Source organism: Eptatretus burgeri, chromosome 5, assembly GCF_056783735.1.
Source record: "Eptatretus burgeri isolate ZD-2024b chromosome 5, Ebu_testis_v1, whole genome shotgun sequence".
NCBI classification, from domain to species: domain Eukaryota; kingdom Metazoa; phylum Chordata; class Myxini; order Myxiniformes; family Myxinidae; genus Eptatretus; species Eptatretus burgeri.
Window position 1 is genome coordinate 29094739 of NC_140965.1, and position 23886 is coordinate 29118624.

Consider the following 23886-nt stretch of genomic DNA (forward strand, 5'->3'; position numbering starts at 1 on the left):
GAGCAGTCAGGCTTTACACCAAAGAGGTCAACGATTGACCGTATCCTTGCACTTCGTGTCCTCACCGAACGCAGATGAGAGTTTCGGCAGGGGCTGCTTGCAGCCTATGTTGATCTCTGTAAAGCGTTCGATTCAGTGAATCGGGATGTCCTCTGGAGGATTCTTGGTCTTCGTGGGGTGCCACCAAAACTGATCGATCTGATGTCTGAACTCTACTCTGGTACTGAGAGTGCTGTGAAGTGTGGTGGTACCATCTCTGACTTATTTCCAGTTGTTACTGGAGTTCGTCAGGGATGTGTACTTGCCCCCACACTTTTCAGCACTTGTATGGACTGGATTCTAGGGAGGATGTCGGAGAGATCAAGTTGCGGTGCGTCATTTGGGAATGTCAAGATCTCGGACCTTGACTTTGCAGATGATGCAGTCATCTTTGCGGAGACTTTAGACATCCTCTTGGGGGCCCTCGAGGTGCTGAATGAGGAGTCGGAGCCGTTGGGATTACGGGTTTCTTGGGTCAAAACTAAGATCCAGGCTTTCGGTGACATCTTGGATGCTGCTGTCCTGTCTGTGTCTGTTTGTGGTGAGGATGTTGAGGTCGTGGAGAGATTCACTTACCTTGGCAGTGATATTCATGTCTCTGCTGGCTGCGAGTCAGAGGTCAATAGACGTCTGGGTCGGGCCTGGGGAGTCATGGATTCACTGGATCATGGGGTGTGGCGCTGCCGGTACCTGTGCGGGAGTACAAAAGTCCGAGTCTTCAGGTCCTTGGTACTTCCAGTCTTGCTCTATGGGTGCGAGACCTGGACTCTGACCAAGGATCTGAGACGGAGACTTAATTCCTTTGGTACCAGGTCTCTTCGGAGAATCCTTGGCTATCGCTGGTCGGATTTTGTGTCCAACGAGCGGTTGCTGAGAGAGACTCGGATGAGATTTGTTACCTGCATAGTCCGTGAGCGTCAGTTGCGGCTGTATGGACATGTGGCTCGTTTTCCTGACTCTGATCCTGCTCACCAGATTCTCTCAGCGAGGGAGTCTCATGAGTGGAGGAGGCCATGTGGGTCGACCACGTGCCTCATGGTTGCAACAGGTTGACCATCATCTCAAGGAGATGGGGATGGGCCTGGCATCTGCCTGGGGGATGGCCAGACGGAGGCCCCTGGAGTACCGGCGGAAAGTGGACGCAGCGACGTGCTGTTCTGGCACATGCTCCCATACCTGACCTGACCTGACGAACCCTTTACGTGAAGCAGGATGGAGGGTCAATAAAGAAAAGACGAAGCGAAATGGGAAAACAGTTCACACAATGCACATTTATTTCCCGGCACACGGAAAGCACACATATACAGCCATACAGTCAAAATGCACATATCGCAACAACGACGAAGATTTAATACCGACTACGTGCACACACGGCAACACTTATACAGCTTTACTTTACAGACGGCGCCAACCCACATTTGCACAAAAGCAAAGGAAAGAAGCCACCCTCACAGACAAGGGGGCAGACAGGCCTGTAGACCAATTGTGCGCGTGACCTGGAGGAGCGGCAAGGTCCGCGAGACCGGGGGGGTCCTACCCGCGTCCTCGTGACGCGTTGGCGGGTGAGCCACAGATGTGGCCGCGTGGCTGTGCCCCGACTCCGTGCTCCTTGGCGGGTTTCGTTAGCACGACGTTTGGAGTGGGGTGGGAACGGGGCCCCCTTTTTGCACTATCTCAGCGTGGGGGAAAGGGGGAATTGTTGATGCCCTGGGGGAGGAGAATGGCTGGCTGGCTTGGGTCCCGCGACGAGTGATCCCACACCGCGACCTCGTCGCTGACCGCCATCCTTCTCGCCTCGGATCAGAGCTTCTTTGCCTCTTCCCGCAACTCTTCTCAGCCGACTCCAGAACCCAACTCTCTCGATGACACTCTCTTCCCCCGGCTCTCTTCCACTCTCCAACCACAACTGACTCACTCTCCTCGCCTTTTTATAGGCTGGCAGGAGCAGCTAATATGCAAATATTCGGATCAGGATGACCTCGGGGGCGGAGCCATGCTCGCCCATTGGTCAGAGGAAACGGGGGCGTGAACCTCCCCTGATCCTAGAATTTGCATATATCGATTTCACACAGACGCGCCTGGAGGCGGGGCCAAGCCGCCCCGTGCTTGCTAATTGGATGGAGGAAAAGTGGGCGTGTCGCGTTCTTGATCCGAATTTTCCCTCGGAAAGGCCGCTATTTGCGCTCGCGGCTCGGTGCGTTCGGCACCAATCGCCGAACGGGCCCAAGACAGCCCGACACTGTGTTCACATGTGGTGTGGGAATGGCCGTAGAAGGAGAGAGGTGAAGGTGGTGGAGGGTTTTCTGTGGTGGTTTGATGGTTATGGTGCCGTTCGGGAATGGCGGTGATGCGATGATGTGGGAGCGAGTTGTGAAGGTGAAGGTCGTGGCTGTTGGCGTTGTTGTTGTTGTTGTTGTTGTTGTTGTCGTCGGAGGGTTGGAGCGTGGTTGCAGTTGGTGACGATGGCTGGCGTGGTGGTTGTTGTGTGATGGCGGTTGAGACGTGGTTGGTTCAAAATAAAGATAGAACAGAAAAAATGGCTAACTCAAAGTGTCGCAGCCCGAATGGATCACATAAATTCCCTCTATACAATGGGTTTGGGCTAACTACACATGTACTTCGAGATATCTCGCCTACGGGCCCTTCATGGTGTAAGGTGAATTTCCACAGCCGTAACAATATATATATATATATATATATATATATATATATATATATATATATATATATATATATATATATATATATATATATATATATATATATCTTCTTCTTCTTCTTCTTCTTCTTCTTCTTTCGGCTGCTCCCTTTAGGGGTCGCCACAGCGGATCATCCGTCTGATCCGCATAGTGATTTGGCATGTTTTACGCCGGATGCCCTTCCTGACGCAACCCTGGTCACCTCTTATGACACAGGGATATGGTACACCTATTTTAACCGGCAATAATTCTTACTCACAAGGCAATATGAGAGATTTACCTCTGCAGATCTTGTTTGAAGGCAATGAAATATGATGACATGCCAAGTTGCCAACACCGATTTGTCGTTTGCAGCTGTCCAGCCCTGATTACCTTAATTATAATTCTAATGTATAATTTGCAGGAAGAGCAATCGATTAGCTCAGTTAGCACAGTAGATCTTTATATAATCTTGAGTAATATTCTGTAAATTTTGTCAGGCTGCAGAAGTGCAAAGCAGTTTGCTGTTAAAAGCTGCCAGGGATTTGTGTGTAAACAAATAACTGGTACACAGTATCACTTCCTTCCTTGAGAAAAGACAGCCCATATGATTAAACATAATGTTCTCATAACATTTAGTGAGAAAACTTGCACCCAACTCGTTCACCACCCATTCCCCTTCCTCTCATTATTCCCCTTGCCTGTTCTTCCCCCCAAGTGTCCCTCTGTCATGTCGCTCTTCCCTGCTGTTGGTGTGTTTTCCCGTTTTCCACTGTGTTCCAGATGTTACGTGCAGTGCAGTTCTGTTTTTTCCCTTCCAAGGCCACCCACTTTGTATCGTGAGCTTATTTATTTTTGAATGAAATTCTCCCACTATATGAGCTCATTTCGGAGAAATAACCTAAAAGAGACCTGGTTTGTACCAAATATAACCCTCCAGTGCAGACATTCAGGATACTGAACTTTTAATCACGACTGAGGTCATAATTGCTAATTTACTCGTTTTATGTTTAATTTTTCGGTTATTTTTCTGATATAAGCTCATATAGTGGATACCGGTGTCCATCGGTCCATCCGTCCGTTAACATTTGACGACAACACCGATATGGACCAAATTTGGTACGATGCATCAGGACAGCAAGTTCTCATGGGGTTGTCCTCCCCATATGGATCCACCCCTTATAGAGGGGCTGAAAGGGGGGTTTGCCACAAATATTGGTATTTTATTCAAAACTGCAGGACAGATCCAGACCAAACTCGCCAAAAGGCATCAGGACCATGCCCAAACTTTAAGTTGTGCTCCTCATGTCCATATCTCCCACGGAAAGGGACCACGGGCCCCCTCGCTGAATCTCTCATTTTCACGAAAACGTCTTCTCCACAACTATTTGAGCAACATGGACCAAATTTAGTACAATGCATCAGAACAGTAAGGTCTCATGAAGTTGTGCTCCCCATCTGGATACACCCATTTAAAGGGGGTAAAAGGGGGTTTTCCCCCCAAATATTGGTATTTCATTCAAAAATCTTCTTCTCAGAAACTGACAACTGGATGCAGACAAAACTGGCTATGCAGCATCACGACCATACCCTAACCTTAAGCTGTGCTCCACATGGCCGTATCTCCCCTGGAAATTTGATTGTTATAATGATGGTAGTTTACTCATTTTGTTAACTGGCCGACGACAGTATTATATGGCAGGTAATTCTCAAATGATAAAATGTTCAGTATACTGAACAAAAGAACAGATGATGATAACTCTGACTTTTAATCATGAGCATGTGGTCAAGAACAATTAATACAAAGTGTGACACAGAAACATTGAAGCTCTGTAAATGTAACAAAATATTTTCATTGCTTCAATGTGGCTGTCACCCTGTATATGAACACCTCGCCAACAAGGATAACAAGAAGGAACTTTCATGTAGGTTGCCATTCAGCCCATTATGCCTGCACTACATGAACACCAGATATCATCATCCATCTACATTCAAGCTACCAACAAGTCCTGACAATATCCCTGTCCCCCTCTATCCAATTCCAATCCAAACCCATCGACGCTTTCTGCCACTACTATCTCACTTGGGAAACCATTCCATGCATTAACTACTCTCTGACAGAAAGGCCCTTGCCTTATTTTGCTCCGAACTCTCCTCTTATGTACTCTTCGGCTAAGGCCCTCTTCTTTTCCTCATCATATCTACCAGGGCTCACAATGTGATTGAAATTGCTGAGGCATCAGCAATTTCAAAGATTGGAGTCCTCTCAACTTGGATACTCAAAAAAAAAAAAGAGAAGACAATTGTCATACACAACAAAAGTTGATGATACTTATCCACAATCCAATAGGGATTATGCATAGTTAAAATAGGTCACATGATGTGTGATCCAAGGAAAACTTTTGTCTTCCTTCTGACCTCAATAGCTTTGAAAAGGCAAAATTCATTGATCAAGGTAATTCTCTCTTTTGTGAAGCATATGGAAATAAATTATAAATCCACATTATTTCTGAGAACATGATATAAAGCAACACCAAAACAAAACAATTATTGGACTACCACCTAAGGTGAGCGTTTGATCACTTTAACACCAGTTATCCACAAACGGGCAGAGTTCATCATCGTTCTTTATTTTTAATCACTACTGGATGCAGTGGTGGCTGAGTGATGAGGATGCTGGACTGGCATCTCTGAGCTGAACTGGCATCTCTGAGATCACGGGTTCAATCCCAGCTGGAGGCTGCAATATGAAGGATTTGTATTCTCAGAATACTCCCGAGAGAGTCACCATGTTGCTATCAGATTGTCAACTGAAAGCTCAGCTGGCTTATTAATCACCTCCAGGAAGGGAATAATCTGCCAGCCCCATCTGTTCTGTTTTAACAAGTGGTGCCAGTCCAGGAGGCAAGCACTTGAAAATCAGTGAGTTCATCTGTTCAACTGTTGCTGCAAATAAATGAGAATTAATATTTGAAAAAGTTATTTGGTCCCATATGAACTGCCATTTTCAATCCAGGTTGTCAAAAAAGCAAAATAATTTCTGAAATGTAAGTCTGGAAATTCTGTTCTCTTCTAATCCTACAAAAGGTACTAAAATTCTACAATCATATTATAATGTGTTTGTCTTAAACACTCTCCTGGCCCATTCCAATTTTAATTATGAATAATCTAGAGGCACCTATATCCTGCTAATCAAAATTTAAAGACTTTAGAAAGAAAGAAAGGATTCTAAAGAACAATTATGCCACCGAGTCTGAGAGTCTATTCCAGCATTCACTTCAGTCAGTTCAATAAGTGAGAATAATAATGTGGATGTCAATTTGAAACTCAACAGTCCTTAAATGCATAGTTTCAAAAAAGACCACAAAATGATATTTTCTTCTAATTATTCCGAATCGCAAGCAAATAAAGCTGCTGCATTCGACTGAAACTACCACCTCCTCCAATCAGTCATCTTTGAGACAAAAGGGCCATAAAAGAATAACTTCTTTCCATAAACATGTCCTCTGATTCTTTAAGATTATTTAAAGGAAGAAAAGGAGGAGTGGGGAGGCAGAAGTATGTTGATAAGCTGTCTGGATGAGCATGGACTTAAGGGACCAGTTTGGTAAACAAAGAATGAACAAAGAATATGAGTAATCCAGAAGACATAATCATAGTACCGATTTAAGAAAAGAGCAAAAGAAGCACAACACAGAAACGTAAGCTCATCCTCGGTGAATTATTTCAGACCACAACACAGGGGAGCTCAGTTGGTGGCATGCTCACTGCCAAGTTGCCAAACCTGGGTTCTATTCCCAGTCGAATCAAACTTAACTGGAAATATAAACTCCCGATTTGATTGATGCTGCATCTCAGAGCGGGTCGCCTTCGAATGTCGATGTGAAAATGGCTGTTCATGCACATTTCATCTGTGGACTTCAAAATGATTACACAGTATCTCTCTAAAACTGGGGTAGCCAACAAGGTGCCCGCGGGCACTTGGTCGCTTGCAGGGACCACGTGAGTCGCCTGCAGGGCATGTTCTAAAAATAGCACTAGTCACCATGGAGCTCCGTCTAAAATTTGTATTTCATTGTGTTGCTGTTCTTTTTGAATCAATAACACTTGCATTATTTTTTTATTTTAAAATGACAATATTGAATATAATTTTTTTTTTTTAATGTTTTATGTATATATGAAATCTGACCCAATCTGAGTTCAGAGTTCATTTTCCCTGCAAGTCAAATCTCCATTTCTCTTTTCGCTAAGACAAGCTCGGAGCAGCTACTATGGGGAGCAAGATGCGGTTTTTACCCTAAACATGGCAGAAAAGCGAAAGAAAACTTACTATTTTCACAACGATTGGGAGGAAGAATTCTTTTTTACAACAGTGAAAGAAAAGTGCGTATGTCTCATTTGTGGGGCGATTGTGGTGACGGCAAAGCGGCACAATGTGGAGAGACACTTCGATACGTGTCACAAAAGCTACCATACTAACTACCCACCTGGCAGTGCACTACGGGCCGAAAAAGCCTGTGAGTTAAAGGCAACTTTGGGCAAGCAGCAGTCTTTTTTCACGAGGCTGGTGAATAAGTCACAAAAAATAACGGAAGCTTCATTTAGAGCTGCAAATTTTTTAAATAAAGAACAAGAAAGCCTTTTTGGATGGAGTGGTCTTGAAAGGTGCAATGATGGTTATTGCAAATACTGTGTTCAAAGACGAGAAGAATGGTTCCGATGTCATCTCCACTCTCTCCGATGTCCAACTGGGTGCAAGTATGATGGTTAGAAGAGTGTCGGATATGCCCGGGAACTTGACAGAGCAGCTGGACCGGGATCTGGCTAAGTGCCGGTGGTTTAGCATCCAGTGTGACGAGTCCGTGGACAGAAGCAGTACACCGCAGCTGATGATGTTTATCCGAATGGTGTTTGATGATTTCTCCACAAAAGAAGAAGAACTGACACTACTGTCCTTGAAGACAACAACGAGGGGAGTTGACAGTTACATCGCGGTGAAGAGTTTCTTCGTGGAGAAAAAGGTACCATTAGAAAAGCTGGTGTCGGTGACTACAGACGGGGCTCCCGCCATGACGGGCCGACATGCAGGCTTCATTGCGCAATGCAAAGGTGACACAGACTTCCCAATTTTTTTTTACATTACCGCTGCATCATTCACCAGCAGGCATTATGTGCAAAAGTGACCAGCTTTGATCATGTGATGACCCCTGTCGTGAAGATCATAAATGGCATCCGCTCCAAAGCCAAACAACACAGGACATTCAAAGTTCTGTTGGAGGAGCTGCCAGCAGAATATGGTGACCTGTTATTACACACAGAAATCCGATGGCTCAGCAGGGGAAGAGTTTTGCAGCGTTTTTTGTCACTTTTGGGTGAAATCAAAGTGTTCTTGCAATCCAAAGGGGAAGATGCCTCGCTGCTCGAGGACACTGAGTGGATACTTGACCTTGTATTTTTAACAGACATCACTGGGAAACTGAACCATTTGAACTGTCAACTGCAAGGCAAAGGCAAGACTGTTGCTGACATGATAAGCGCTGTAAATGCATTTGAAGTTATGATGAGCATTTTCTCTGTGCATTTACAGAAAAAGAAAGTGTTGCACTTTCCCTCTGTGCAGTCAGTGCTGCAGGACAATGCTTCTGCATCTCGGGCTTTCGACAAAGATGCAGAAAAGTACTCTCAAGTCATAAACACACTTGGGAAAGAGTTTGAGAACAGGTTTTGTGACTTTGATCAACTTGAGCCATGTGTGTCATTCATTTCAAATCCTTTCATGCAAGTGGACATCACATGCATTGCCGAGCAACTAAGTGCAACCTTCAACGTGGAAGCTGGACAGGTGGAGATTGAAATCCTAACGTTGCAAAATGACCTCCACCTCAAAGCCCATCAGGAGGCACCAAACTTTTGGTGCCTTGTCGACACAGAAAAGTACAAAGGTGTATGCACAGCAGCTATGAAAGTTGCCTGCCTTTTTGGTTCAACCTATTTCTGTAAATCAGCCTTTTCTGACATGAACTTCATCAAGAACAAACACAGAACACGCCTTACTGATGCACATCTACAAGACACACTCAGAGTTACAGTGTCAAATTATACCCCAGATTACAGTACACTAGTGGACAGCATGCAATGTCAGACTTCCCACGAACAGACATTTACAGGCAAAGAAAGAGAACAGATCTTTTCAGTGAAACACCATGGCAACGGTAAACTCAATTATTGTACAAAAATGTGAAAAATAATTTGTTCAAAAAGTGTAACAGACGTGTTGTTTTGTTTAAAATGCTACAGATTTAGTGATTAACACAAATGTGATCTGATTCATTCAAAAATATGAAAGAGTTGATGTCCTTTTTAAAATTTTACATAATAATATTATATTATAATATTATATATAATATGTTATTATACTTTGTACAGACATAGGACAGAGTTCATGATTTGTTCAAAAATGTTACAAAGTTAGTGGTTAGTACAAATGGGATATGATTTGAAGATGTGACAGTTAATGATTTCCTAAAAAATGTTACAGAAGTGATACATACAAACATACAACAGCTGCGATTTTGAACAAAATGCTACAAATGTGCTCATTCATACAAACTGTCAATAAAGATATTTACAATATATCAGAGATGTGATAATTCTGACTTTCAAATGTTGAAATAGATTTGAGAACATTAATAAATAATGTTGCATGTTTAAATATATCTGTGTTTCCTACCATAGCAAATCATTGTTAATAATTATTGTGTGGAATAATTAACATTAACATGTGATGAGACAGTCTCTTCACATGTATGAATATTTATTATGATAATTATTAATGATAATATCATTGAAGGTGAACGGTGCAACTATGTTATTCAGGAAGTTTGTCTCAAACAAGTAGCCCTTCGTATTACTCAGTACCCTTGAAGTAGCTCTCAGTTTCAAAAAGGTTGGTGACCCCTGCTCTAAAACATATGCAATTGTTTCCAAAAATCCAGTAATGCCGTCGCTTGCTGAAGTCCAGTGTGTCCTGTGATGCTCAGAAAGGTCATGAAACGCTCCACTGGAGCCTCGTTCTCGATGTATCATAAAATAACTGTGAGCTGGTCGATGTAGCTTATGTCAGGAGTAGAATCGACCGACAGAGAAGTATTTTGCCTCTTTCACACGAGCGACGATGTTATCCAAAACAGATTTTCCGATGATGGAGACGAACTCTTCACATGTCATCGATGATAAGTAGTTGGTGTAGCCACTACCTTGGTTGGCATATTTCTGAATGTGCTGCGCCAAAAATGGATCGTATTCCGCAAGTAATTCCATTAAACCAAGGTAGTTACCATTCGTCCGTGACCCAACAATTTCATCCAATCCACGGAATGCCATACCACGCTCAGCGAGAAACGATATCACGCTCACACTTCGTTTTAGCACATCCCTCCAATAGAATGCAATCTCACTCACTTGTTTGACGAGTTCAGTGTCCACACGACCTGCGGATGTTGCTCTGTCTGACAAGTGGATGATATTCGCACAATGTACACGCGAACGCTCATGCACCTCGATAGAACGACTGGCATGCTTCCAGTCATTGAATCCTCCCCCCCCCTCCCCAGGGCAGTAGTGCCTCCAAAGAGCTTGCAAGCGATGCAGTACAGTTTTCCGGTTGATATGGAGAAGCAAAGCCAGGACCGTTTCACGGACTCTCCGTTTTGTAGTCTACGGTAAAAAAAAGATTCTTGGAGCAGCAGCGTTTCCGACCTTCAACAAACTGTATGGATCAATCAAAGGGACCAATCGAATTCTGCAGGGGCTCCAAATCTCGTGATGACCAGAAGTCGATCATCTCTGACGACGGTTGCTCAGGAGGCCAACATCCAATGTCATTGGCAAAGCCAGGTCAACGATCAGTCAGTATATCTCGCACTTCTTCATGTGATGCATGTTCTTCATCAGTGGAACCTTCTGAGATGTTGGGCGAATCTTGACGCCGGGGTTGCGTTGCCAAATCCACTTGTTCTGTCTCTGTTGGTGTTCCAGCCTCCATCATGGACGAATTGCCTGTTTGTGCAGGAGTGAAAAACTCTGAGATTTTCTGGGTCTTGTCGACGACGGCCTTGTGTCTTTGATCTTTTTGCTTGGAACGTTTCCGCTTTTGAGCACCACTGTCATATTTCCGTGGAGCCCTGGATTCGTGCCTGTCATCACCGAAGCCGCTCATTGCGATTTCTGCAGCTGGTAGGTACCGAGTAACCGAGATATTGTCAGAGTGCACATGGGACGTACCAGAATCACGAACAACAAGTATTGAAAAGTAGGTTCTGGTAAACTACGGTAAGTCTGCTAATACGGAGGATAACGATGAACAGCGGATCCAGGAAAATACCGTGATCAAACGGTTTGGATGAGACGAGACACCGAAGTTCCCTTTCTGCACAATGTATTATATATTAATATAATGGCACGAATAACGAAAGTCTCGCTCAGCGAGAAAACACAATATGGCGACGGTTTTTTGACACCAACCGACAAGAAACCGGAAGCTCTCACCATATCCGGTGGGGAAAACGCCAAGAAAGTAAGAATTACAGGCTTGCACTACACCAACATGGTATTCATAAATTGCATGAAACATTCATGGGCACAAGAGTACCAAACGTTCATCTATATGGTGAAACAGCAAAGACCTTCTTACAAGTATGTTTCACAAACCTGGAACATAGAAAGTCACACCGTGTTACTGTGCTGTGCGCGCCAGTAAGCAGGGTACTGACGGCGTTCCCTGCCAGCCACAGTTTCAGTGTGTACAATAGTACCCCTGCCGGCCATGTGCTGTGCTGGCCTGGCCTAGTTTTACCACGTCGACTTTCACCTTTTCACCTCTCCTCTGGCTGGACCTCTGTATTCCGTCTGTGCTTGCTGGGCTTTGGCGGGCAGTGCCGTAGTTAGTTGGCCACGCTCAACCATCCGAAGCATCGATGAGCGATCCAAAAAAGGAACCGAATGTCGGCTCCCAATGCCCGAGGCTTGCCCCGGGAATTTTTTGACCACGTTGGATCCGTTCTGTGGACCGTGGAAGAAACGGCTTGAAAAAGCCAAAGCTTGAAAAGGACCCTCACAATGACGGACAATTTTGAAAAGATATCCTTACAAAGAGTTTTCAATCTTCATTAACCGACAATAAAACTTTAGAAGCACATTTTCAGGGGATTTCCAAAATGTCATCGAAATTGTGGGGGGCCCCGAAATGTGGGGGGGGGGCCCGGGGCCATGGTCCCACCTGGTCATCCCTAAATCCGGTAGTGATGACAGGACACGTTGCTTGGCGTTTTGCACCCACAGTATCTATCTATCTTCTACCTATCTATAATTCCAGCAATCTCTGTTTGTTTGCCTTTCAAAAGGTTTGAAATGAATCGGACAAGTGGTTCCCAAGTTATGGCCAAGTTAGAGCGCGTTCCCAATTATGGGTTACAATGTACAGACTTCTGGAGAGTGATGACTTTCTGTATTATAATAATTTCTCGATTTCTTATGCACATTTATAGATAAACACAATGCCCCAATCCAGTCGTCGTTTACGAGAGCGAAGGAACGGCCTGTGTAGTTGTTTGAAAGGTTTTTACTAACGAAATCTAAGAAATCTAAGATTTCGTAAGTATATTGATGAATTCCGTCCTCTGTTTGTTTGTTTGTTTGTGTGTTTGTTACTTACAAAATCTAAAGATTTCGTAAGTATATTGATCACTTCTGTTTCTGTTTGTTTGTGTGTTTGTTTGTGTGTTTGTTTGTGTGTTTGTTTGTAGGCACGATAACTCGAGAACGGAAGAAGTTACCAATTTTAAAATTACACCACGTGATTCAGGAGGGTGATGGCGAGCACTGATTAGATTTTGGTCAAAATCGCTCAAAGGTCAAGGTCACAGTGAGGTCAAACATAATTCCGTAAATTAATGTGCAGGAATGGAGTATTTTTGCTTCGCTCGACGTTACGAGTTCGTTTTACCTTCGATTTTAATTTTGTCTTCGGTTTTTGCGATCGCTTGGGACGCTTAAAACTCGGTTGTCGAAATTCTGGTAAAAATCGGATGTTTTGGAGACGTTTTAAAATTGTATAAAAAATATTTCACTCGACGCATCACGGGTCGTCCCATGATGCAGTGCGCTCGAGCAGACGCGTCGTTGAGTCAAGTAAAGGTTTTCCATGCGCGCTGACGGTGTTTTCGATAAAGATGGTGTTTAAAAGTAATTTTTTATCCCAATAAAGGGTATCGTCGCATGCCTGACTTGCTAAGTCGTCGGATTATGTAAAGATTGTTGGTAGATGGCCGAATATTACGGTTTTGTGACTTTGATAAAATAATATAAAATAATTGCATGGAGAAATGGAGATTTTTGCTTTGGTCGACGTTACAATTTTTGATGGTTTTGTTCAGAATCATCGTAGAAACTTCTGGTTTGCGTCGCTACCTTCTCAAGAGACAGCTTTTATGAGACAACGTCAGAGGTCAAGTTGACGATTTCGTAAGTAGCAGTCTATGACTGCTTGTTTGTTTGTTACTTACGAAATCTAAAGATTTCGTAAGTATACTGATGACTTCCGTTTCCGTTTGTTTGTTTGTTTGTTACTTACGTAATCTAAAGATTTCGTAAGTATGTTGATGACTTCCGTTTGTTTGTTTGTTTGTTTGTAGGCACGATAACTCGAGAACGGAAGAAGCTACCAATGTCAAATTACACCACGTGATTCAAGAGGGTGATGGCTAGTGCTGAATAGATTTTGGTCAAAATCGGTCAAAGGTCAAGGTCACAGTGGGGTCAAAAATTCAATTTTTGATGGTTTGGTACAGAATCATGGTAGAAACTTCTGGTTTGCGTTGCTACCTTCTCCAGAGACAGCTTTTATTAGACAAAGTCAGAGGTCAAGTTGACGATTTCGTAAGTACCAGTCTATGACTGCTTGTTTGTGTGTTTGTTTGTGTGTTTGTTTGTTTGTAGGCACGATAACGCGAGAACGGAAGAAGCTACCAATGTCAAATTACACCACGTGATTCAGTAGGGTGATGGCTTGCGCTGATTAGATTTTGGTCAAAATCGGTCAAAGGTCAAGGTCACAGTGAGGTCAAATATTCGATTTTTTATTGTTTGATACAGATAACTCGAGAACGGGAGAAGCTTCCAATGTCAAATTACACCACGTGATTCAGGAGGGTGGTGGCTTGCGCTGATTGGATGTTTGTCAAAATCGGTCAAAGGTCAAGGTCACAGTGAGGTCAAACATCCAAAACATTCGATTTTTGATGGTTTGGTACAGAATCATCGGAGAAACTTATGGTTTGTGTCGCTACCTTCTCTCGAGACAGCTTTTATTAGACAAGGTCAGAGGTCAAGTTGACGATTTCGTCAGTGCCAGTCTATGACTGCTTGTTTGTGTGTTTGTTTGTTTGTAGGCACGATAACTCGAGAACGGAAGAAGCTACCAATGTCAAATTAAACCATGTGATTCAGGAGCGTGATGGCTAGTGCTGATTAGGTTTTTGTCAAAATCGGTCAAAGGTCAAGGTCACAGTGAGGTCAAACATCCAAAACATTTGATTTTTGATAGTTTGTTGCAGAATCATCGTAGAAACTTCTGGTTTGCGTCACTACCTTCTCTCGAGACAGCTTTTATTAGACAAGTTCAGAGGTCAAGTTGACGATTTGGTAAGTACCAGTCTATGACTGCTTGTTTGTGTGTTTGTTTGTGTGTGTATTTGTGTGTTTGTTTGTAGGCACAATAACTCGAGAACGGAAGAAGCTACTAATGTCAAATTACACCACGTGATTCAGGAGGGTGATGGCGAGCGCTGAGTAGATTTTGGTCAAAATCGGTCAAAGGTCAAGGTCACAGTGAGGTCAAACATAATTACGTAAATTAATGTGGAGAAATGGAGTATTTTTGCTTCGGTCGACGTTACGAGTTCGTTTTAACTTCGATTTTAATTTTGTCTTCGGTTTTTGCGATCGCTTGGGACGCTTAAAACTCTTTGTCGAAATTCGGGTAAAAATCGGATGTTTTGGAGACGTTTTAAGATTGTATAAAAAATATTTCACTCGCCAAGTCACAGCTCGTCACATGGTGCAGCATGCTCGAGCAAAGGCGTCATTGATCACGTAAAGGTTTTCAGTGTGCGCACTGACAGTGTTTTCGATAAAGATGGTGTTTAAAAGTCATTTTTTATCCCAATAAAGGTTATCGACGCATGTCTGACACGCTGAGTCGTCGGATTATGTAAAAATTGTTGGTGGATGGCCGAATATTACAGTTTTGTGACTTTGATAAAATAATATGAAATAATTGCGTGGAGAAATGGAGATTTTTGCTTCGGTCGACGTTACGATTTTTGATGGTTTGGTACAGAATCATCGTATAAACTTCTGGTTTGCGTCACTGCCTTCTCTAGAGACAGCTTTTATTAGACAAGGTCAGAGGTCAAGTTGACAATTTCGTAAGTACCAGTCTATGACTGCTTGTTTTTTTTGGCACGTACGGCCACGCACATATGGCCACGTACATACGGGCACGCAAGAGCGAAGGAACAGCCTGTGTGGTTGTTGTTTCTGGCACGTGGTTTGAAAGTTTTTTGCACGTACGGCCATGCACGTATGGGCACGCGAGAGCGAAGGAACAGCTTGTGTGGTTGTTGTTTCTGGCACACGGTTTGTAAGTTTTTTTTTTTGCGTGTACGGCCACGCACGTACGGGCACGCACTCGTTGTGGTAAATGTTTAATACATGCCATAGAAGATAAGTAAATTGATTAATGAATTTATATTTGTACGTAAGATGTGGATATATGTGGCTCATCTTTCCCCGTTTGCTCCTTTTTACTCCAAGCAGTAGAATTATTTCACTGGTCAGTAAAATACCATTCTTCCCTAAAGGATTTCAAGATGACAAGTTTGATGAACCAAATGGCCCACTCATATGTCTAAGTTTCCTTGAAAATCCTTGAAAGATAAGAGTGAGGCAAAAGCAAAGAGCAGAACAACAGAAATATATTAATTTGAAGCAGAAATCAATGCAGGATATCATGAATGAGGTCGTCAGGAAGACAACTGTTTGGAAGGATTGTAACTGTTGATATAAATGGCTATAAGTAATAAGAATAAGGTGTTGGTATTCTCATGCGATGTAGAACAAATTTCAAAGTAAAAAGATTTGTGTTTTTAAAGCAGCATGTTGTGATATAATAATACTTTTAATTTAGTAACGGGGGAGAGAATGAAGACACTTTTATAATTATACTAGCGGGGTGTACTTACACATTGTGTAAGCGTACGAACCGTGCTTCCCCATTGTCTCAGGTCGCTCACCTGCACTTTATTTTTTATGAGGAATATCACCCGTCACTTCGCTGACGGTAATACTGAAGGGAAGAGGGAGAGAGGGGTGGGGGAGAGGGGGAGAGGGGTGGGGGAGAGGGAGAGAGGGGTGGGGGAGAGGGAGAGAGGGGTGGGGGAGAGGGAGAGAGGGGTGGGGAAGAGGGAGAGGGGTGGGGGAGAGGGAGAGGGGTGGGGGAGAGGGAACGGGGAGAGTGAAGATATGGAGGGGAAAAGAGGGAGGAGTGAGGGGAAGCAAGGAGGGGTGGCGGAAAGGGAAGACAGTGTGAGGTGGGAGGAAGGTACGGTAGATGTGCGGTGGAGCGTGAATTATGATTCATACCGTCTCATAAAAATTATTCTGCATAGAATAACAGTGAAGATAGAAACAAAAAAAATGTCTGAAATCCATTTTTTACTGGTCATACTATAAACACGGCCCACAGAAAAACTTCCGTCCAGACATAAATACCACCTGGATGCGTAAGGAGACAAACATCGCCCATACGTGTTTGGAGACGAACACCGCCCAGACATGTTTGCAGACGAACACTGCCCATACGCATTTGGAGACGAACACTGCCCATACGTGTTTGGAGACGAACACTGCCCATACGCGTTTGGAGACGAACACTGCCCATATGCATTTGGAGACGAACACAGCCCAGACACGTTTGGAGACGAACACTGCCCGTACGCGTTTGGAGACGAACACTGCCCATATGCATTTGGAGACGAACACTGCCCATATGCATTTGGAGACGAACACTGCCCATATGCGTTTGGAGACGAACACTGCCCGTACGCGTTTGGAGACGAACACTGCCCATACGCGTTTGGAGACGAACACTGCCCATACGCGTTTGGAGACGAACACTGCCCATACGCGTTTGGAGACGAACACTGCCCATACGCATTTGGAGACGAACACAGCCCAGACACGTTTGGAGACGAACACTGCCCATATGCATTTGGAGACGAACACTGCCCATACGTGTTTGGAGACGAACACCGCCCAGACATGTTTGCAGACGAACACTGCCCATACGCATTTGGAGACGAACACTGCCCATACGTGTTTGGAGACGAACACCGCCCAGACATGTTTGCAGACGAACACTGCCCATACGCATTTGGAGACGAACACTGCCCATACGCGTTTGGAGACGAACACTGCCCATATGCATTTGGAGACGAACACTGCCCATACGCGTTTGGAGACGAACACTGCCCATATGCATTTGGAGATGAACACTGCCCATACGCGTTTGGAGACGAACACTGCCCATATGCATATGGAGACAAACACTGCCCAGACACGTTTGGAGACGAACACTGCCCATACGCGTTTGGAGACGAACACTGCCCATACGCGTTTGGAGACGAACACTGCCCATACGCGTTTGGAGACGAACACAGCCCAGACCCGTTTGGAGACGAACGCAGCCCAGACACGTTTGGAGACGAACACTGCCCATACGCGTTTGGAGACAAACAATGCCCATACGCATTTGGAGACGAACACAGCCCAGACACGTTTGGAGACGAACACTGCCCATACGCGTTTGGAGACGAACACCGCCCAGACACGTTTGGAGATGAACACTGCCCATACGCATTTGGAGACGAACACTGCCCATACGCATTTGGAGACGAACACTGCCCATACGCATTTGGAGACGAACACCGCCCGTACGCGTTTGGAGACGAACACCGCCCATACGCGTTTGGAGACGAACACCGTCCGTACGCGTTTGGAGACGAACACCGCCCATACGCGTTTGGAGATGAACACCGTCCGTACGCGTTTGCAGACGAATACTGCCCATATGCATTTGGAGACGAACACCGCCCAGACATGTTTGCAGACGAACACTGCCCATACGCATTTGGAGACGAACACTGCCCATACGCGTTTGGAGACGAACACTGCCCATATGCGTTTGGAGACGAACACTGCCCATACGCGTTTGGAGACGAACACTGCCCATATGCATTTGGAGACGAACACTGCCCAGACACGTTTGGAGACGAACACTGCCCATACGCGTTTGGAGACGAACACTGCCCATACGCGTTTGGAGACGAACACCGCCCAGACACGTTTGGAGATGAACACCGCCCATACGCATTTGGAGACGAACACTGCCCATACGCGTTTGGAGACGAACACCGCCCAGACATGTTTGCAGACGAACACTGCCCATACGCATTTGGAGACGAACACTGCCCATACGCGTTTGGAGACGAACACTGCCCATATGCATTTGGAGACGAACACTGCCCATACGCGTTTGGAGACGAACACTGCCCATATGCATTTGGAGATGAACACTGCCCATACGCGTTTGGAGACGAACACTGCCCATATGCATTTGGAGACAAACACTGCCCAGACACGTTTGGAGACGAACACTGCCCATACGCGTTTGGAGACGAACACTGCCCATACGCGTTTGGAGACGAACACTGCCCATACGCGTTTGGAGACGAACACAGCCCAGACCCGTTTGGAGACGAACACAGCCCAGACACGTTTGGAGACGAACACTGCCCATACGCGTTTGGAGACAAACAATGCCCATACGCATTTGGAGACGAACACAGCCCAGACACGTTTGGAGACGAACACTGCCCATACGCGTTTGGAGACGAACACCGCCCAGACACGTTTGGAGATGAACACTGCCCATACGCATTTGGAGACGAACACTGCCCATACGCATTTGGAGACGAACACTGCCCATACGCATTTGGAGACGAACACCGCCCGTACGCGTTTGGAGACGAACACCGCCCATACGCGTTTGGAGACGAACACCGTCCGTACGCGTTTGGAGACGAACACCGCCCATACGCGTTTGGAGATGAACACCGTCCGTACGCGTTTGCAGACGAATACTGCCCATATGCATTTGGAGACGAACACCGCCCAGACATGTTTGCAGACGAACACTGCCCATACGCATTTGGAGACGAACACTGCCCATACGCGTTTGGAGACGAACACTGCCCATATGCATTTGGAGACGAACACTGCCCATACGCGTTTGGAGACGAACACTGCCCATATGCATTTGGAGACGAACACTGCCCAGACACGTTTGGAGACGAACACTGCCCATACGCGTTTGGAGACGAACACTGCCCATACGCGTTTGGAGACGAACACTGCCCATACGCGTTTGGAGACGAACACAGCCCAGACACGTTTGGAGACGAACACAGCCCAGACACGTTTGGAGACGAACACTGCCCATACGCGTTTGGAGACGAACACCGCCCAGACACGTTTGGAGATGAACACTGCCCATGCGCATTTGGAGACGAACACTGCCCATACGCATTTGGAGACGAACACTGCCCATACGCATTTGGAGACGAACACCGCCCGTACGCGTTTGGAGACGAACACCGCCCATACGCGTTTGGAGACGAACACCGTCCGTACGCATTTGGAGACGAACACCGCCCAGACACGTTTGGAGACGAACACCGCCCATACGCGTTTGGAGACGAACACCGCCCATACGCGTTTGGAGACGAACACTGCCCATACGCGTTTGGAGACGAACACTGCCCATACGCGTTTGGAGACGAACACCACCCATATACGTCCGGAAACGAACACCGCCCGTATGCGTCTGGGGACAAACACTGCCCAGATGTGTCTGGAGACAGAGAGGGAGAGAGAGAGAGAGAGAGAGAGAGAGAGAGAGAGAGAGAGAGAGAGAGAGAGAGAGAGAGAGAGAGAGAGAGAGAGAGAGAGAGAGAGAGAGAGAGAGAGAGAGAGAGAGAGAGAGAGAGAGAGAGAGAGAGAGAGAGAGAGAGAGAGAGAGAGAGAGAGAGAGAGAGAGAGAGAGACAGGAGAAGGGTACTGCACTGTATTGGGAGGGGGTAGAGCAAGGATGGGAGAGAGATTGAGGTAGAAAGAATATGTGGGAAGAGGGAGAGAGGGAAGAGGCAGAAAGAATATGTTATGCTTAACGAACAACACACACACACACACACACACACACACACACACACACACACACACACACACACACACACACACACACACACACACACACACACACACACACACACAGTGTGCTTGGCCAATATCGGCAATTTTTCAGGAATTGGCAGGTTGGAATCAGTATGATTATATCAACTACAGTACTTGCTGTATCCAACCCAGAAATCTTGAGTAGCTTTCACCGAAAAAGAACGTTGCCTTTATGTAGAAGTTTCAGGGATATGTTCACAAACATTATTCTTTATAAACAGCTGTGTGTGGACAGGTGGAAAAAAAATTGACTCGGGAATTTAGAAAACACGTTAATACTGCAAACGGCTCACAAATCGGGTGATATTTTAGAGAACCACTCGCTCAGAATGATGGAGCATGAACCACTCGCTCAGGGTGACGGAGCATGAACTACTCGCTCAGGGTGACGGATTGTGAACCACTCGCTCAGGGTGACGAAGCATGAACCACTCGCTCAGGGTGACGGAGCACGAACCACTCTCTCAGGGTGATGGAGCACGAACCACTCTCTCAGGGTGACGGAGCACGAACCACTCTCTCAGGGTGACGGAGCATGAACCAATTGCTCAGTATGATGGAGCATGAACCACTCGCTCATGGTGACAGAGCACGAACCACTCATTCAGGGTAATGGAACACGAACCACTCACTCAGAGTGACGAAGCACGAACCACCTGTTCAGGGTGACGAAGCACGACCTCGCTCAGAGTGACAGAGCACGAACCAATTGCTCAGGGTGACGGAGCATGAACCACTCGCTCATGGTGGAGTACGAACCACTCACTCAGAGTGACGGACCATGAACCACTCACTCGGGGTGACAGAGCACGAACCACTTGCTCAGGGTGACGGAGCACAAACCACTCGCTCAGGGTGACAGAGCACGAACCACTCACTTTGAATGATGTGACACGGCAAAAGCGTCCGCATAGAGTGAACGGTTTGCTCAGAATGACGTAGCGTGGTACCACTATCGACAATGGGCACTCGGAAAGTGGCTTAACCACTCATGCAAGAACTCCATTTCAATGGTTGTTAAGGAACAGTTGGCAAGGTTGTTGCTGCATAACGTGAAGGATACCTTTAACTTTAAAGCCCATGTTCACCACGAATGCAGCAGTTAATGAAATAAAATGACTATCCACAAAAGAGTTGCAGCTTAATGCAGAGCAACCATGCAGACATTGCAAAGTTCAAGCACCTGGGAAATAAACATTGCAGATAATCCGCTATCTTGTCTGCTTGTCTGTCGACACGTCATATGGTACATCGGTTCGGGGTCCGTGCAATCGTTATAACTTTTTGTTAAAAACGTCCGTTTTTCACCAGATTTGCTTTGATTCCCTGTAGAGCATCTTGTGAAACCTCCGAAAGTATAGACACAGATCTGGAAGACACTATGGATAGGGGACATGAACCTGTCCCCCTCTGGGGGACAGGGTATGAGCTCTGGCAGTAAATGCATGAAATCATACTGCTCAATGAAGCTAGTTAATTTTGGCATGTTCTGAAATTTTTTGTTCACTCAATATAATTTTCCTAGTCGTACAAAAAGATAAGTTTAATGCTTTGGAAATTTCACATTTTCTTGTGTATCTATGGAGAAGGAAGGAATCTTGCTTGCTTAAAGCAAATAGGTATCTTGGCTTAGTTATCAGACTCATTATATCTTTAAATTATCAGGTTTCACAACAAATTTCGACACTTATTTAGTCCGGACGATATCCAATCCTCAAAGCCAAAATACTATTTCGATTATGTACTTTCATTAGTCCGTGAGAGTACATCATGGAAAATCATACCATATAATGCATGAAATCGCTCCAAGCTCCTAATTTGAAAACTATAACACATACAAAAATGATGTACACAACGATTCGTAGCTATGATGAATAGGCATTAAATTTGAGTGAGGAAAGTGAAAAATATACTTTATCGTATGTTGTGGTTGAGCAGGCCAAAAAACATGGCGGCTTCAGACCCCAGTGAGGTGACCCAGGAAACGCCTCAAGGCCCCAGAGAGCGAGGTGGCCGAGGATTGCCTGATGAAGGATATAATTAAATAAGGCTGTAAATTATCTTCAAAAGGGGTGTTTTACTTAACTCAAACATCCACCAATGTTTTCTCTTGCACTTCCTTGGAGTTTTCTTAGTATGCACGCAAAGTTTCAGCCTGCTCGGTTTTATGGTTTTGGAGTTATGAAGGAGACACACTGACACGCACACACACACATTCACATTTATTGATATAGCTTTTCAGCAGAATACAGTGCATAGCACCCTTCCCCCAATCAAATTGTTGATGTTCATCCACTTGCTCATCCATCCCTTTTTTTTCTTATCTCTCCAGCCAACATACCTCAACTGCAATAAATACGTGTTCAAACAGGAGGTTAAAAATAAGGATATTAAAATTCAGACACAGAATTCCAGGCTTCACACTGTGGATTCTGAAAACAAATTAAAGTCACACTTACTACCTGACTTCGAATACATGATCATTCATTTGTGTGCTGCTTGTCAATATTTTTTTCATTTTTCCTCCATTCTTTTGTTGGTTTATTTGATTTCACGCAGAACACGTAAAAATAAACATTCCTTATTTTCATAAAATCACTGTAATAATTGTATTACACATTATCCGATTTGCATCACCTTTTGGCAATTTATGTAGACTTCAATGATGTGACCGATGAATGCACCGTGAAAAATAAAGCTTAAAATGAGATAAATATTTTGTACGAGTGGATGTTATAGATAAGAAAATGTAGAAAGTTTGAGGTGAACGAAAACACTGCACGAATAGTTGTGCATCAGCTCACAGTTTTCATCCTCGAATTGGATAGTTATTCAAAGCAGTTGCTATGGGTGAGTTTGTGTTGTTAACACAGAAGGATAGGATTAAAACTTAATTAGTTTCACAAAGCCCATGACAAGTTCATCCTCTGGAAAAATGAAAAATAACATCAGACTCATCTTAAGGCAGAGCTCTTTAACCTGTCTACTTGAATCGCAAAGACCTGGTTGCAGCTTGTTAAATCGGTTTCCCATGAGTGGTCCCCCACCCCCGTCATCATGGCCACTAATTGCTTCATTGAAGAGTTTGCTCGTGATGAAGCAGAATTTCTGAAATAAATTTAATGCACTAAATTCCTCCATCTCGGTTCCCACTGATACCCTTCTCCGACTCCCCTCCTCTCACTGCTTCAAGGACACTCCCAGTTTTCACTTAGGTCGAGACCCTGCCTCTGCCCTGGGCCAAGATGGCATCAGTGCATGTGTTCCCAAATGCAGCTCTACTGCTCTTGCTTCTCCTCTGTCTGATCTCTTCAGCCTGTCCGAAATGTCACGCCACCTTCCATCTGTTTGGAAGACAGCGAACATCACTCATATACAAGAGTAGTGCAAAAATAGATCCACTCAACTACAGGCCAGTAAAGCTTACTTTCGAGTTGTCCATCACCCATCTGACAACGCCGGAGACAGGGGCATTAAAATGAACTCTGTCATTCAACCCACCAAACGATCATCTGTCCATGTCCTTTTGTGTATGTGATATTTCAAAAACCGTTGAACATTTAACTTTCATATTGCAGATATCCATTCCTCATGACATTATCTCAATCAGATTAGATCACGGCGGTGATTGGCTGAATTAGGTTGCCATGGCAACCTTCTCTGTAACTTGGCTTGTGTACGTGATATTTCAAAAAGCGTTCAAGATTTAGCTTTCATATAACAGAGATATATTCCTCATACTACGCAAAAGGCAACAAAC

The 23886-nt window shown here is 44.8% G+C and overlaps 1 protein-coding gene across 8 annotated transcripts in view; it reads right to left on the reverse strand.

The window, feature by feature from the left end:
- The window catches only part of LOC147026140 (bifunctional heparan sulfate N-deacetylase/N-sulfotransferase 2-like), a 555697-nt gene that overhangs the window by 16399 nt on the left and 515412 nt on the right, over nt 1-23886 (reverse strand). For 6 of the 8 annotated variants that reach the window (XM_085881257.1, XM_085881255.1, XM_085881250.1 and 3 more), the window contains one exon: nt 22040-22150. The exons of the other annotated variants lie outside the window; for them this stretch is intronic. In XM_085881257.1, coding sequence (XP_085737383.1) covers nt 22040-22150 — 111 coding nt within the window. The remainder of the gene's footprint in view (nt 1-22039; nt 22151-23886) is intronic. 8 annotated transcript variants of the gene reach the window in all.